The 13,243-nt window shown below is 47.6% G+C and overlaps 1 protein-coding gene across 1 annotated transcript in view; it reads right to left on the bottom strand.

Moving 5' to 3' along the window:
• Positions 1 to 535: 535 nt before the first annotated feature.
• The window catches only part of LOC109880877 (ceramide glucosyltransferase), a 45,111-nt gene continuing 32,403 nt past the window's right edge, over positions 536 to 13,243 (bottom strand). Inside the window, exons 5-9 of the mRNA XM_020473062.2 lie at positions 11,762 to 11,874; positions 6,645 to 6,823; positions 4,435 to 4,521; positions 3,584 to 3,770; positions 536 to 2,363 (exon numbers count right to left, since the gene is read on the bottom strand). Of these exons, the coding sequence (XP_020328651.1) occupies positions 2,193 to 2,363; positions 3,584 to 3,770; positions 4,435 to 4,521; positions 6,645 to 6,823; positions 11,762 to 11,874 (737 nt within the window). The 3' untranslated portion in view covers positions 536 to 2,192. The remainder of the gene's footprint in view (positions 2,364 to 3,583; positions 3,771 to 4,434; positions 4,522 to 6,644; positions 6,824 to 11,761; positions 11,875 to 13,243) is intronic.

Raw genomic sequence — 13,243 nt, 5'->3', positions numbered from 1 at the left:
AGAGAGAGGGAGAGACAGGGAGAGCGAGAGAGAGAGAGAGACAGGGAGGCTACATGGGCAGTGAGGGAGAGAGAGGGGGAGAGAGAGAGAGACAGGGAGAGAGAGAGAGAGAGAGAGAGAGAGAGAGAGAGAGACAGGGAGGCTACATGGGCAGTGAGGGAGAGAGAGAGACAGGGAGAGAGAGAGAGACAGGGAGAGAGAGAGAGACAGGGAGAGAGAGAGAGAGAGAGACAGGGAGAGAGAGAGACAGGGAGAGAGAGAGAGACAGGGAGAGAGAGAGAGACAGGGAGAGAGAGAGAGAGAGACAGGGAGAGAGAGACAGGGAGGCTACATGGGCAGTGAGGGAGAGAGCGACAGGGAGAAAGAGAGGAGGGAGAGACAGGGAGAGTGAGAGCGAGAGAGACAGGGAGAGAGAGAGAGAGAGAGAGAGAGAGAGAGAGAGAGAGAGGGAGACAGGGAGACTACATGGGCAGAGAGGGAGAGATATAAATTGTTGACATATAATAGATTTAAAAAGTATTCACATTACAAAGTATTCTGTTGTATGTATAGGTTTACCATCTAACCCCAGAGTCTAAGCCTGGTAGCACAGTAGTCACACTACGGATACAGTCACACGACAAAAGACCTAGGCTGTGTCACAAATGGAACCCTGTTCACCCTACATAGTGCACTACAGAGCTATATGGGACTAGGTCAAAAGCAGTAAAAGATAGGGAATAGAGTGCCGTTGTGGACGCACAACCTACAGCTACAGAACTTCCACACTACACAATGTGACACCAATGAAATACACTTTGAAATCACAAAAAGGTTTCAGCCTAAACTTTATATTCCGTCTTCTTCTGTTTAAAATGACAGAACACTGACAGACCAGACAGTCAGAGGAACTTCACGGGACGATGAGGATTGCTTCACGGGAGTGAAGATGAGGATTGCTTCAGGGGACGATGAGGATTGCTTCACGGGAGTGAAGATGAGGATTGCTTCAGGGGACGATGAGGATTGCTTCACGGGAGTGAAGATGAGAATTGCTTCAGGGGACGATGAGGATTGCTTCAGGGGAGTGAAGATGAGGATTGCTTCAGGGGAGTGAAGACGGAGGATTGCTTCACGGGAGTGAAGATGAGGATTGCTTCACGGGAGTGAAGATGAGGATTGCTTCAAGGGAGTGAAGATGAGGATTGCTTCACGAGAGTGAAGATGAGGATTGCTTCACGGGAGTGAAGGTAGAACAGAGCGTCATACTGTAGGGTCAGGCTTTTGTTCCAGCCCTGCACTAACACACCCAATCAGCTAATCATGGTCCAGACCAAAGTGTGTTAGTGCAGGGCTGGAATAAAAGCTTGCACAGCCAGGAAGTAACCCTGAAGGAGCTGAGCAGGAGACTCCTGATGAGTAAGTACAGCTGTGATCTTGTTGGCTCAGGTAACTACAGATCAGCGTACCAGCACATGGCGAGAAAATACATCTGACCAGGCAACAAACAAACACAGAGCAAAGGGAATTCAGCTTTCAGTAGTTCTCATATTTATAAAACCAAAAAGTCAGCGGAGAAGGATTTTATTCTAGAGTTAGTGCTGCTGGAGACCTAGCGATATTGTACCAACATATTAATGATAGCACAGTGAAGCTTACTGTAGGAAGTGCACATCTTATCCCCAAAGACTGGCTGAAGAGAGTAACGCTATTTACAAATGGCACCCTATTCCCTTTATAGGGCCCATAGGGCTCTGGTCAAAAGTAGTGCACTATATAGGGAACAGGGTGCATTTGGGACACAACCCTTCTCTCCTGCCATGGGCCCGTTCTCCCTATTGGAGAATAGTCCAAGCAAGAGTTTTAAAATGAAAAACAGGAAAGAAGAGCGAGCACCAGTAACAAAGAATTAAAACATTTTAACACAGGTTAAAAACAGCCAACACTTTGGATGATTCCATAGCTGTTTCTTTCTTCTTCTTCTCAATGTCACCGTCTCTTTGGACGCGTCCCCAACTGTACCATATTCCTTAAATAGTCCACTACTGTTGAGCAGAGCAGAATGTACGGGCAAGTGTGGGCCCGGGTCAGAAAGTGCACTATTTAGGGAATAGGGTGCCATCTGGGAAATCAGTTCAGTCTGTGTCTGGTATTGTCTCTGGGGGTGATTGGATCCAGGGTATTGTCCCTGTAGGTGGGACTCATGCAGGTAGCTATACGTCCAGGATCTCATCGGCCGTACCTCCGCATCGTAACCTGTAGCGCCCCGTTCTCCAGCTGATGGTGGGGTCCCACAGGGCTGATAGAAAGATCTGGATGGTCATGGACTCTCTGATGAACCAGGCTACAGCGTAGTCCAGTTTGGAGAAGGCCGGCGCACCGCCCTGTGAGATCAAATGAAGGAATATTTCGTTCCGGCTACAGCTTTATTCTCCATGTGTCTGTCTCAAGGTACAGGAAGTCGTCGCTACTCGAGTCTCTTGACTTTCGAACATCTCTGGCTCTAGCTAGCATTGGCCGCACAGATTAAACCTCTCTGTCTCTAGCTAGCACTGGGCTGTACAGATTAAACCTCTCTGGCTCTAGCTAGCACTGGGCTGTACAGATTAAACCTCTCTGGCTCTAGCTAGCACTGGGCTGCACAGATTAAACATCTCTGGCTCTAGCTAGCACTGAGCCGTACAGATTAAACCTCTCTGGCTCTAGCTAGCACTGGGCTGTACAGATTAAACCTCTCTGTCTCTAGCTAGCACTGGGCTGTACAGATTAAACCTCTCTGGCTCTAGCTAGCACTGAGCCGTACAGATTAAACCTCTCTGGCTCTAGCTAGCACTGGGCTGCACAGATTAAACCTCTCTGTCTCTAGCTAGCACTGGGCTGTACAGATTAAACCTCTCTGGCTCTAGCTAGCACTGAGCCGCACAGATTAAACCTCTCTGTCTCTAGCTAGCACTGGGCTGCACAGATTAAACCTCTCTGGCTCTAGCTAGCACTGGGCCGCACAGATTAAACCTCTCTGGCTCTAGCTAGCACTGGGCCGCACAGATTAAACATCTCTGTCTCTAGCTAGCACTGGGCTGCACAGATTAAACATCTCTGTCTCTAGCTAGCACTGGGCTGCACAGATTAAACATCTCTGTCTCTAGCTAGCACTGGGCTGTACAGATTAAACCTCTCTGTCTCTAGCTAGCACTGGGCTGTACAGATGAAACCTCTCTGTCTCTAGCTAGCACTGGGCTGCACAGATTAAACATCTCTGGCTCTAGCTAGCACTGGGCTGCACAGATTAAGTGTGACAATGGACAATGTGAAAGCCGCTATTGCGAGCCAGTATAGTGTTAGGAATAGAGAGTACTCCATCCAGTACCTAAACCAGCCTGTGGACTCCTCGAAGCTGGATGTAGTCAGAGATGAACCATACTAGACAGTGTGTGTGTGTGTGTGTGTGTGTGTGTGTGTGTGTGTGTGTGTGTGTGTGTGTGTGTGTGTGTGTGTGTACCTGAACTCCTCGAAGCTGGATGTAGTCAGGATGAACCATACTAGACAGTGTGTGTGTGTGTGTGTGTGTGTGTGTGTGTGTGTGTGTGTGTGTGTGTGTGTGTACCTGAACTCCTCGGAGCTGGATGTAGTCAGAGATGAACCACGCCAGACAGTGGCACATGAAGAAGACCATAATATCCCAGTGGAACACGTGATGCGCGGCCCAGCCAATTATCAGGCTGGCTAGGAAACACTCTGAGATGGGCTCACAGATGGTGGCGGGGAGCATGTTGATACGAAGCTTGGCCCATCTGAGAGGGAGGATCAGACAGCATAGTAGAAACTGAAGAATTTCCCCCCAAATGTAGCAGGCCAGTCAGTGGACTTCAAATGGACTACTAAGAGACTAATACAACAACTAAATAAACATGCTGATATAAACTAGAACAATGTGTTGAACTCAGTTCCTGGAGGGCTGTGTCTGCTGTGGTCTTCACGCATCCATCAAGTCCAAAGAAGAGCACAATCCCACAGACCCGTGGCCCTCCAGGGAACTCCGTTCCCACAGACCCGTGGCCCTCCAGGGAACTCCGTTCCCACAGACCCGTGGCCCTCCAGGGAACTCCGTTCCCACAGACCCGTGGCCCTCCAGGGAACTCCGTTCCCACAGACCCGTGGCCCTCCAGGGAACTCCGTTCCCACAGACCCGTGGCCCTCCAGGGAACTCCGTTCCCACAGACCCGTGGCCCTACAGGGACCCGTGGCCCTCCTTTCCCACAGACCCGTGGCCCTCCAGGGAACTCAGTTCCCACAGACCCGTGGCCCTCCAGGGAACTCAGTTCCCACAGACCCGTGGCCCTACAGGGAACTCAGTTTTACACCCCTGCTCTAGAACAATGGGTGTGTGAGACACTTTATAGCTCTGGGTCTTCCACTATGAGATACGGGGACAAACACAAAGCCCCGATGGCTTACCTGATCATTCGGGACTGGAACTGAGCAATCGAATAGGACCCAGAGTTCTGCATGGCTACCTGTGTTGCCATGGAGAACTTCCATCCCCTGTGAGAAAAGGGAGGGACAAAGGAAACAATGAGCCTTCAGTTAAAAAGGGAAGGTCAAGTTGCAATCACTCCCTTTGATTGTTAGCTAGCAGTGGTTTGGGTTAAATTAGCTTGCGTTTCTAGTGTTGTTTTACAGAAAACTGACTGTGGATTACAGTTTGTCCTGGCCTATTCAGGGTGAGGAGTGTAGAGAAATGCTATTTCTTATGTAGGTGACCAGACTATTGTTAAGGGGGGGGTACCACTCAGAGTTGAGCCTGTGGGGTCCCCTACAGGATAGCTCCCGCATTACACTAATGGCCAAAACCAGCGCACACACACATGATCTCCTTTGTCTCTTAACATTGTGTGTCCGAAGAGGATTCTACGATGACGGACAGACTACTGAGCCAATGGCGGAAGACTACAGACTACACCCCAGCTGAACCAATCCAAAGATCCGATCTTCCAGAATCAACCTACTTTCTTTTCTATATAATAGTGGTGTACTGATTGTAACGGTCTCTTCTTCGTCTGCGCTTCCGTACGAACCAGCGGGAGAGCCGTAATTACGCTGTTCTAGATATCTTCACTCTGAATAAACTGTAGCTTGTCATACAATTTACCACCTTGTCTGAATCGATCCTTGACCGACTCGTCCGTCTACATATCCAATTTCTAACAGGAGCCTTCATCGTTGACTTCCCGTTTAACACCTATAGTAGGACCTGGACCACAGCCATACACTATTTGTTTTCAGGGTAGCCCAATTAAGACCAGGGTCTCATTCCAATGGAAGTGCATCAATAAACCATATCACAGCATGATCAATTACTGATGTTTAGTGGCACGATAATCAATAAAACAGGCCACTGTGTTGGGGCAGGACGAGAGACGGGCCACCGTATTGGGGGAAGACTAGAGACGGGCCACTGTGTTGGGGGAGGACTAGAGACGGGCCACCGTGTTGGGGCAGGACGAGAGACGGGCCACCGTATTGGGGGAGGACTAGAGACGGGCCACCGTGTTGGGGGAGGACTAGAGACGGGCCACCGTGTTGGGGGATGACTAGAGACGGGCCACCGTGTTGGGGGAGGACTAGAGACGGGCCACCGTGTTGGGGGAGGACTAGAAGGCAAAGACGTAAACAATAGAACTCCGCCTAGCATTAACACAGTCAACTCCGCCTAGCGTTAACACAGTCATCAACTCCGCCTAGCGTTAACACAGTCATCAACTCCGCCTAGCATTAACACAGTCATCAACTCCTAGCGTTAACACAGTCAACTCCTCCTAGCGTTAACACAGTCAACTCCTCCTAGCGTTAACACAGTCAACTCCTCCTAGCGTTAACACAGTCAACTCCTCCCAGCGGTAACACAGTCAACTCCTCCTAGCGTTAACACAGTCAACTCCTCCTAGTGTTAACACAGTCAACTCCTCCTAGCGTTAACACAGTCAACTCCTCCCAGCGGTAACACAGTCAACTCCTCCCAGCGGTAACACAGTCAACTCCTCCCAGCGGTAACACAGTCAACTCCTCCTAGCGGTAACACAGTCAACTCCTCCCAGCGGTCACACAGTCAACTCCTCCCAGCGGTCACACAGTCAACTCCTCCCAGCGGTAACACAGTCAACTCCTCCTAGCGGTAACACAGTCAACTCCTCCTAGCGGTAACACAGTCAACTCCTCCCAGCGGTCACACAGTCAACTCCTCCCAGCGGTCACACAGTCAACACCTCCTAGCGTTAACTCAGTCAACTCCTAGCGTTAACTCAGTCAACTCCTAGCGTTAACTCAGTCAACTCCTAGCGTTAACTCAGTCAACTCCTCCTAGCGTTAACTCAGTCAACTCCTCCTAGCGTTAACTCAGTCAACTCCTCCTAGCGTTAACTCAGTCAACTCCTCCTAGCGTTAACTCAGTCAACTCCTCCTAGCGTTAACACAGTCAATTCCTCCTAGCGGTAACACAGTCAACTCCTCCTAGCGTTAACACAGTCAACTCCTCCTAGCGGTATTACAGTCAACTCCTCCCAGCGGTAACACAGTCAACTCCTCCCAGCGTTAACACAGTCAACTCCTAGCGTTAACACAGTCAACTCCTCCTAGCGGTAACAAAGAAGATAAAGTAATGACTGCACCTGTCAGCGATAGCCTTCGCCATGAAGTAGTCCTCAGCGATGTATTGAGCGAAGGCGATCAGCCCTCCAGCCTGGTCCAGGATATCTTTTCTCATCAGACAGGACATTCCGGTCACACACTTAATACCCGTCACATTGGCTGAGATGTAGGAGCGCGGGTGGGACGTGCCAAAATACACCTGTTAGGAAATGGAGGTAGATTACTGGTAGGACAGATTACAGATCATTGAGACAGGCCTAAGACCCCTAGACCAGGGATAATCAATTAGATTCAGCCGTGGGCCGATTCTTTCTTGAGTGGATGGTCAGGTGGCTGGGTCATAATTACAAATCATTTGTAGACTGCAAATTGTCTGCAATGTGGCCAAACAGATATAATATTTAACTAAAACATAAGCACATTACATTTGTATACAATCACAAACTCGGCAAAAAAACAAGAAAACGTCCCTTTTACAGCATGGAAACAACAAGTTACACCAGGAACATACATCCCCTCCATGAGTTCTCAGACTGTCTGCAATAGGCTGAGAGAGGCTGGACTGAGGGCTTGTAGACCTGTTGTAAGGCAGGTTCTCACCAGTGTCATGACGTTGGCCTCTTTGGGTATAGCAAGCCCATCCCCCTCTCCCTGCCTCCCCCTTGCCTCCTTCAACTAGGCTGCTGTGGTCAAGAGAGAGGTCGTAAATTCCTGAGGAGGACCTCAGGACACACAGTTATAGAGAACTCACAGAACTTGAGGTACGAACAAATGTCATGTTCCGGAGAAAGTATAAAAGATAGTTGAAGAATCCAGCTACGAACTGGTCCGTTTGTCACAACTTGGGAAGCTCATGGGAGATGGTGTGGCCACATTACCATAACGCCGTTTATATAATAGCCCAAGATATAAGGTTTACATCTAATTGTTGAATAAGATGAATGAGTGAGTATGATACTGTTTACACAATTTTCAATGTGATTTTGGACTGTTTAATGAAGGAAAACTCAAAAAGGGAATTGGATTTGAACTAAAATCAGAGGACCGCCCCTGAGCCCAGTTAGGGTAAGACATCCTGGGACAGCCCTCTTCTGCCATTCTGAATAAAATTCAACTTTGAGAAATTATCATCAGACCATGTTTTTCTCCATTAGGAGGGGGACTAAAGGTTGCAGGCCATTGCTGAATCTTTTTAACCATACCACGTGGTTAAACTCTTAGACTATCGATACCGACAGGATAAGAACAAGTCTTTGATACTAATTACTAGTCTGCAGCTAGGAATTCGGTATCATTGAATGCGAAGAACGACAACCGCCGAAACACCCATTCTATAACGAATGTCACTCTGAACAATCCCCTCTAACCACAACCGAGAGAGAGAGGGAGAGAGACGGACAAATCTACAAAATAAATGAACTTTTACCAGCGATCAAGACGACACACAGAGCGTAAATATATATTGTTCCCGACTGAGTGAGCGATGTGTAAGGATTAGCATTTCAATTGTTATAGTTATCACCTTGTAGTGACTTCTCAGTCGACCCCCACTTCCCCTTTTGTCTAACAAGCCGCCATGCCGGTTTAGCCCACTAGGGGCACATCCTCCTATCACCACATTTACCTTGTTTGTTTGTTTGTTTATGCATTTCTGTGAATTACTTAGTTAGTAATAAATAAATGATTTAAGACAATTGATGTATGGATGACTCATAGTGAAGACTGGGTTCATGCAGATAACCAACAATTTACGACATTTGGAATGAGACTAACGTGAGGTAAAGCAAATAATTCATTAATTCGAAGACTAATTGATCAGATAAAATATCAGAAAAGTTAGGAAATGATAACTTTGTAATCTGAATATTTTTTCCTTGGTGCCCCGACTTCCTAGTTAATTAGTTACGTGATTAATCAGTTGATCGCATAGTAACTAATTACAGAGAATCTTTGATAAAAAACGATCAGTCTTCAGTTAATGATAGTAAAGACACGACACCAGGCAGGTTCACACCAGACATCACAGGCAACATTGTCGCCTATGGGCTCAAACCCACCGTTGAGTCGCAGTTTTGTCTCATCAGGTGATGGTCGGATTCGCGTTTATCGTCGAAGGAATGAGCCTAACACCGAGGCCTGTAATCTGGAGCGGGATCAATTTGAAGATGGAGGGTCCGTCATGGTCTGGAGCGGTGTGTCACAACATCATCGGACTGAGCTTGTTGTCATTGCAGGCAATCTTACAGGGAAGACATCCTCCTCCCTCATGTGGTACCCTTCCTGCAGGCTCATCCTGACATGACCCTCCAGCATAACAATGCCACCAGCCAAAATGCTCGTTCTGTGCGTGATTTCCTTCAATACATGAACGTCAGTGTTATGCCATGGCAGCGAAGAGCCCGGATCTCAGTCCCATTGAGCACATCTGGGACCTGTTGGATCAAAGGGTGAGGGCTAGGGCCATTCCCCCCAGAAATGTCTGGGAACTTGCAGGTGTCTTGGTGGAAGAGTAGGGTAACATCTCACAGCAAGAACTGGCAAATCTGGTGCAGTCCATGAGGAGGAGATGCACTGCAGTGCTTAATGCAGCTGGTGGCCACACCAGATACTGACTGTTACTTTTGATTTTGACCCCTTCTTTGTTCAGGCACACATTATTCCATTTCTGTTAGTCACATGTCTGTGGAACTTGTTCAGTTTATGTCTCAGTTATTGAATCTTATGTTCATACAAATATTTACACATGTTAAGTTTTCTGAAAATAAACAAAGTTGACAGTTTATTTTTTTGCCCAGTTTATATATATCTCTCTATAATGCGTGGGACTACTTTGGAAAACATTTTCAAAATCACTGGTGTTTTTAGACTTATGTCCATCTCACCAAAAAACAAGTAAATATTTGTTTTGCTCAGAAAACACAGATAAAAATAAAAATCCCGCCAGTTGGGGAACCCTGTCCTAGAACTTGCCCAAGTACACCTGACAAAAAATACATATACAATACCAGTCAAAAGTTTGGACACAAGGGTTTTTATTTTTTACTATTTTCTACATTGTAGAATAATAGTGACGACATCAAAACTATGAAATAACACATATGGAATCATGTGGTAAACAAATCAATGTTATATTTGAGATTCTTCAAAGTAGCCACACTTTGCCTTGATGACAGCTTTGTACACTCTTGGCACTTTCTCAACCAGCTTCATAAGGTAGTCACCTGGAATGCATTTCAATAAACAGGTGTGCCTAGTTAAATGTTAATTTGTGGAATTTCCTTAATGCATTTCAACCAATCAGTTGTGTTGTGATAGGGTAGGGGTGGTATACAGAAGATAGTTGTATTTGGTAAAAGGCCAAGTCCATATTATGACAAGAATATTATGACAAGAACAGCTCAAATAAGCTAAGAGAAATGACAGTCCATCATTACTTTAAGGCATGAATGTCAGTCCATCCAGAAAATATAAAGAACTTTGAAAGTTTCTTTTAGTGCAGTCGCAAAAACCATCAAGGGCTATGATGAAACTGGCTCTCACGAGGACCGCCACAGGAAACTGGCTCTCGCGAGGACCGCCACAGGAAAGAGGCTCTCACGAGGACCGCCACAGGAAAGAGGCTCTCACGAGGACCGCCACAGGAAAGAGGCTCTCGCGAGGACCGCCACAGGAAAGAGGCTCTCGCGAGGACCGCCACAGGAAAGAGGCTCTCGCGAGGACCGCCACAGGAAAGAGGCTCTCACGAGGACCGCCACAGGAAAGAGGCTCTCACGAGGACCGCCACAGGAAAGAGGCTCTCACGAGGACCGCCACAGGAAAGAGGCTCTCACGAGGACCGCCACAGGAAACTGGCTCTCACGAGGACCGCCACAGGAAACTGGCTCTCACGAGGACCGCCACAGGAAACTGGCTCTCACGAGGACCGCCACAGGAAAGAGGCTCTCACGAGGACCGCCACAGGAAAGAGGCTCTCACGAGGACCGCCACAGGAAAGAGGCTCTCACGAGGACCGCCACAGGAAAGAGGCTCTCACGAGGACCGCCACAGGAAAGAGGCTCTCACGAGGACCGCCACAGGAAAGAGGCTCTCACGAGGACCGCCACAGGAAACTGGCTCTCACGAGGACCGCCACAGGAAACTGGCTCTCACGAGGACCGCCACAGGAAACTGGCTCTCACGAGGACCGCCACAGGAAACTGGCTCTCACGAGGACCGCCACAGGAAAGAGGCTCTCACGAGGACCGCCACAGGAAAGAGGCTCTCACGAGGACCGCCACAGGAAAGAGGCTCTCACGAGGACCGCCACAAGAAACTGGCTCTCACGAGGACCGCCACAGGAAACTGGCTCTCACGAGGACCGCCACAGGAAACTGGCTCTCGCGAGGACCGCCACAGGAAACTGGCTCTCGCGAGGACCGCCACAGGAAACTGGCTCTCACGAGGACCGCCACAGGAAACTGGCTCTCACGAGGACCTCCACAGGAAAGAGGCTCTCACGAGGACCTCCACAGGAAAGAGGCTCTCACGAGGACCGCCACAGGAAAGAGGCCCGCCACCATTTTGTTTGTTGCTACATCTTGTTCAGCCAGTGTTGTGTCAAGTCACTCTGGTTCACACTGACCATGGCGTGTTGCAGAAAGTAGCCCTTCACAACTTTATCCAACTGATCTGTCGCCTGCTACATTCAGGGCATAGCCCTTCACAACTTTATCCAACTGAACTGTCGATAGCGCCTGCTACATTCAGGGCATAGCCCATCACGTTTTCCAACTGATCTGTCGATAGCGCCTGCTACATTCAGGGCATAGCCCATCACGTTTTCCAACTGATCTGTCGATAGCGCCTGCTACATTCAGGGCATAGCCCATCACAACTTTATCCAACTGATCTGTCGCCTGCTACATTCAGGGCATCAATGTTGTGGAGAAAAGTAGAAAAACATATCATTCTCGATGGCTAATGTTATATATTTAAACACCACCACGGTATAAAAGGACAATCAACACATACTGAGTAATGTAGCAGGAAGCCCTGTCTGTAAGAACACTCACCTGTTCTAGTGTAGCAGGAAGCCCTGTCTGCAAGGCCACTCACCTGTTCTAGTGTAGCAGGAAGCCCTGTCTGTAAGAACACTCACCTGTTCTAGTGTAGCAGCGAAGCCCTGTCTGTCGGCCACGTAGGGAAGGCCATGGACTAACCCCACCTTCTCCGTCATCTGATAGGCCATATCCGTCAGGGTGTCCGGTTTCACTGGCAAGTAAGAGGACAGGATTGGCCAATCAATCAATAGTTGTCACCAAAAGCTTTTACAAATCAGGAAATGGGATAAAATAACTTATCATGGGCAAAGTATTTAATCCAACAGCAGTATTTGAATCAAATAGTAACATGTTTGTAAGTAGAGCAATCAAAGCCTGATGACAGTTGAAGTCAGAAGTTTACATGGAGTCATTAAGGTTGGAGTCATTAAGGTTGGAGTCATTAAGGTTGGTGTCATTAAGGTTGGAGTCATTAAGGTTGGAGTCATTAAGGTTGGAGTCATTAAGGTTGGAGTCATTAAGGTTGGAGTCATTAAGGTTGAAGTCAGAAGTTTACATACACTTGGAGTCATTAAGGTTGGAGTCATTAAGGTTGGAGTCATTAAGGTTGGAGTCATTAAGGTTGGAGTCATTAAGTTTTTCAAAAACTTCAAATGTATTGCTAACAGACTATAGTTTTGGCAAGTCGGTTAGGACATCTACTTCGCATGACACAAGGAATTTTTCCAACAATTGTTTACAGACAGATTATTTCACTTATAATTCACTGTATCACAATTCGAGTGCGTCAGAAGTGTACATACACTAAGTTGACTGTGCCTTTTAACAGCTTGGAAAATTCCAGAAAATGATGTCATGGTTTTAGAAGCTTCTGATAGGCTAATTGAAATCATTTGAGTCAATTGGAGGTGTACCTGTGGATGTTTTCAAGGCCTACCTTCCAACTCAGTGCCTCTTTGCTTGACATCATGGGAAAATCAAAAGAAATCAGCCAAGACCTCAGAAAAATTATTTTAGACCTTCACAAGTCTGGTTCATCCTCGGGAGTAATTTACAAATGCCTGAAGGTACCACGTTCATCTGTACAAACAATAGTATGCAAGAATAAACACCATGGGACAACGCAGCCGTCATACCGCTCTGGAAGGAGACGTGTTCTGTCTCCTAGAGATGGATGTACTTTGGGCGAAAAGTGCAAATCAATCCATGAACAACAGCAAAGGACCTTGTGAAGATGCTGGAGGAAACAGGTACAAAAGTATCTATATCCACAGTAAAACAAGTCATATATCGACAAAACCTGAAAGGCCGCTCAGCAAGGAAGAAGCCACCGCTCCAAAACCGCCAGACTACGGTTTGCAACTGCTCATGGGGACAAAGATCGTACTTTTTGGAGAAATGTCCTCTGGTCTGATGAAACAAAAATAGAACTGTTTGGCCATAATGACCGTCGTTATGTTTGGAGGAAAAAGGGGGATGCTTGCAAGCCGAAGAACACCATCCCAACCATGAGGCCCTGGGGTGGAAGCATCATGTTGTGGGGGTGCTTTGCTGCAGGAGGGACTGGTGCACTTCACAAA

This window comes from Oncorhynchus kisutch, linkage group LG23 (genome assembly GCF_002021735.2).
Source record: "Oncorhynchus kisutch isolate 150728-3 linkage group LG23, Okis_V2, whole genome shotgun sequence".
NCBI classification, from domain to species: Eukaryota; Metazoa; Chordata; class Actinopteri; order Salmoniformes; family Salmonidae; genus Oncorhynchus; species Oncorhynchus kisutch.
Note: the sequence above shows the minus strand (reverse complement) of the source record. Positions and strands in the feature narration are given on the sequence as shown.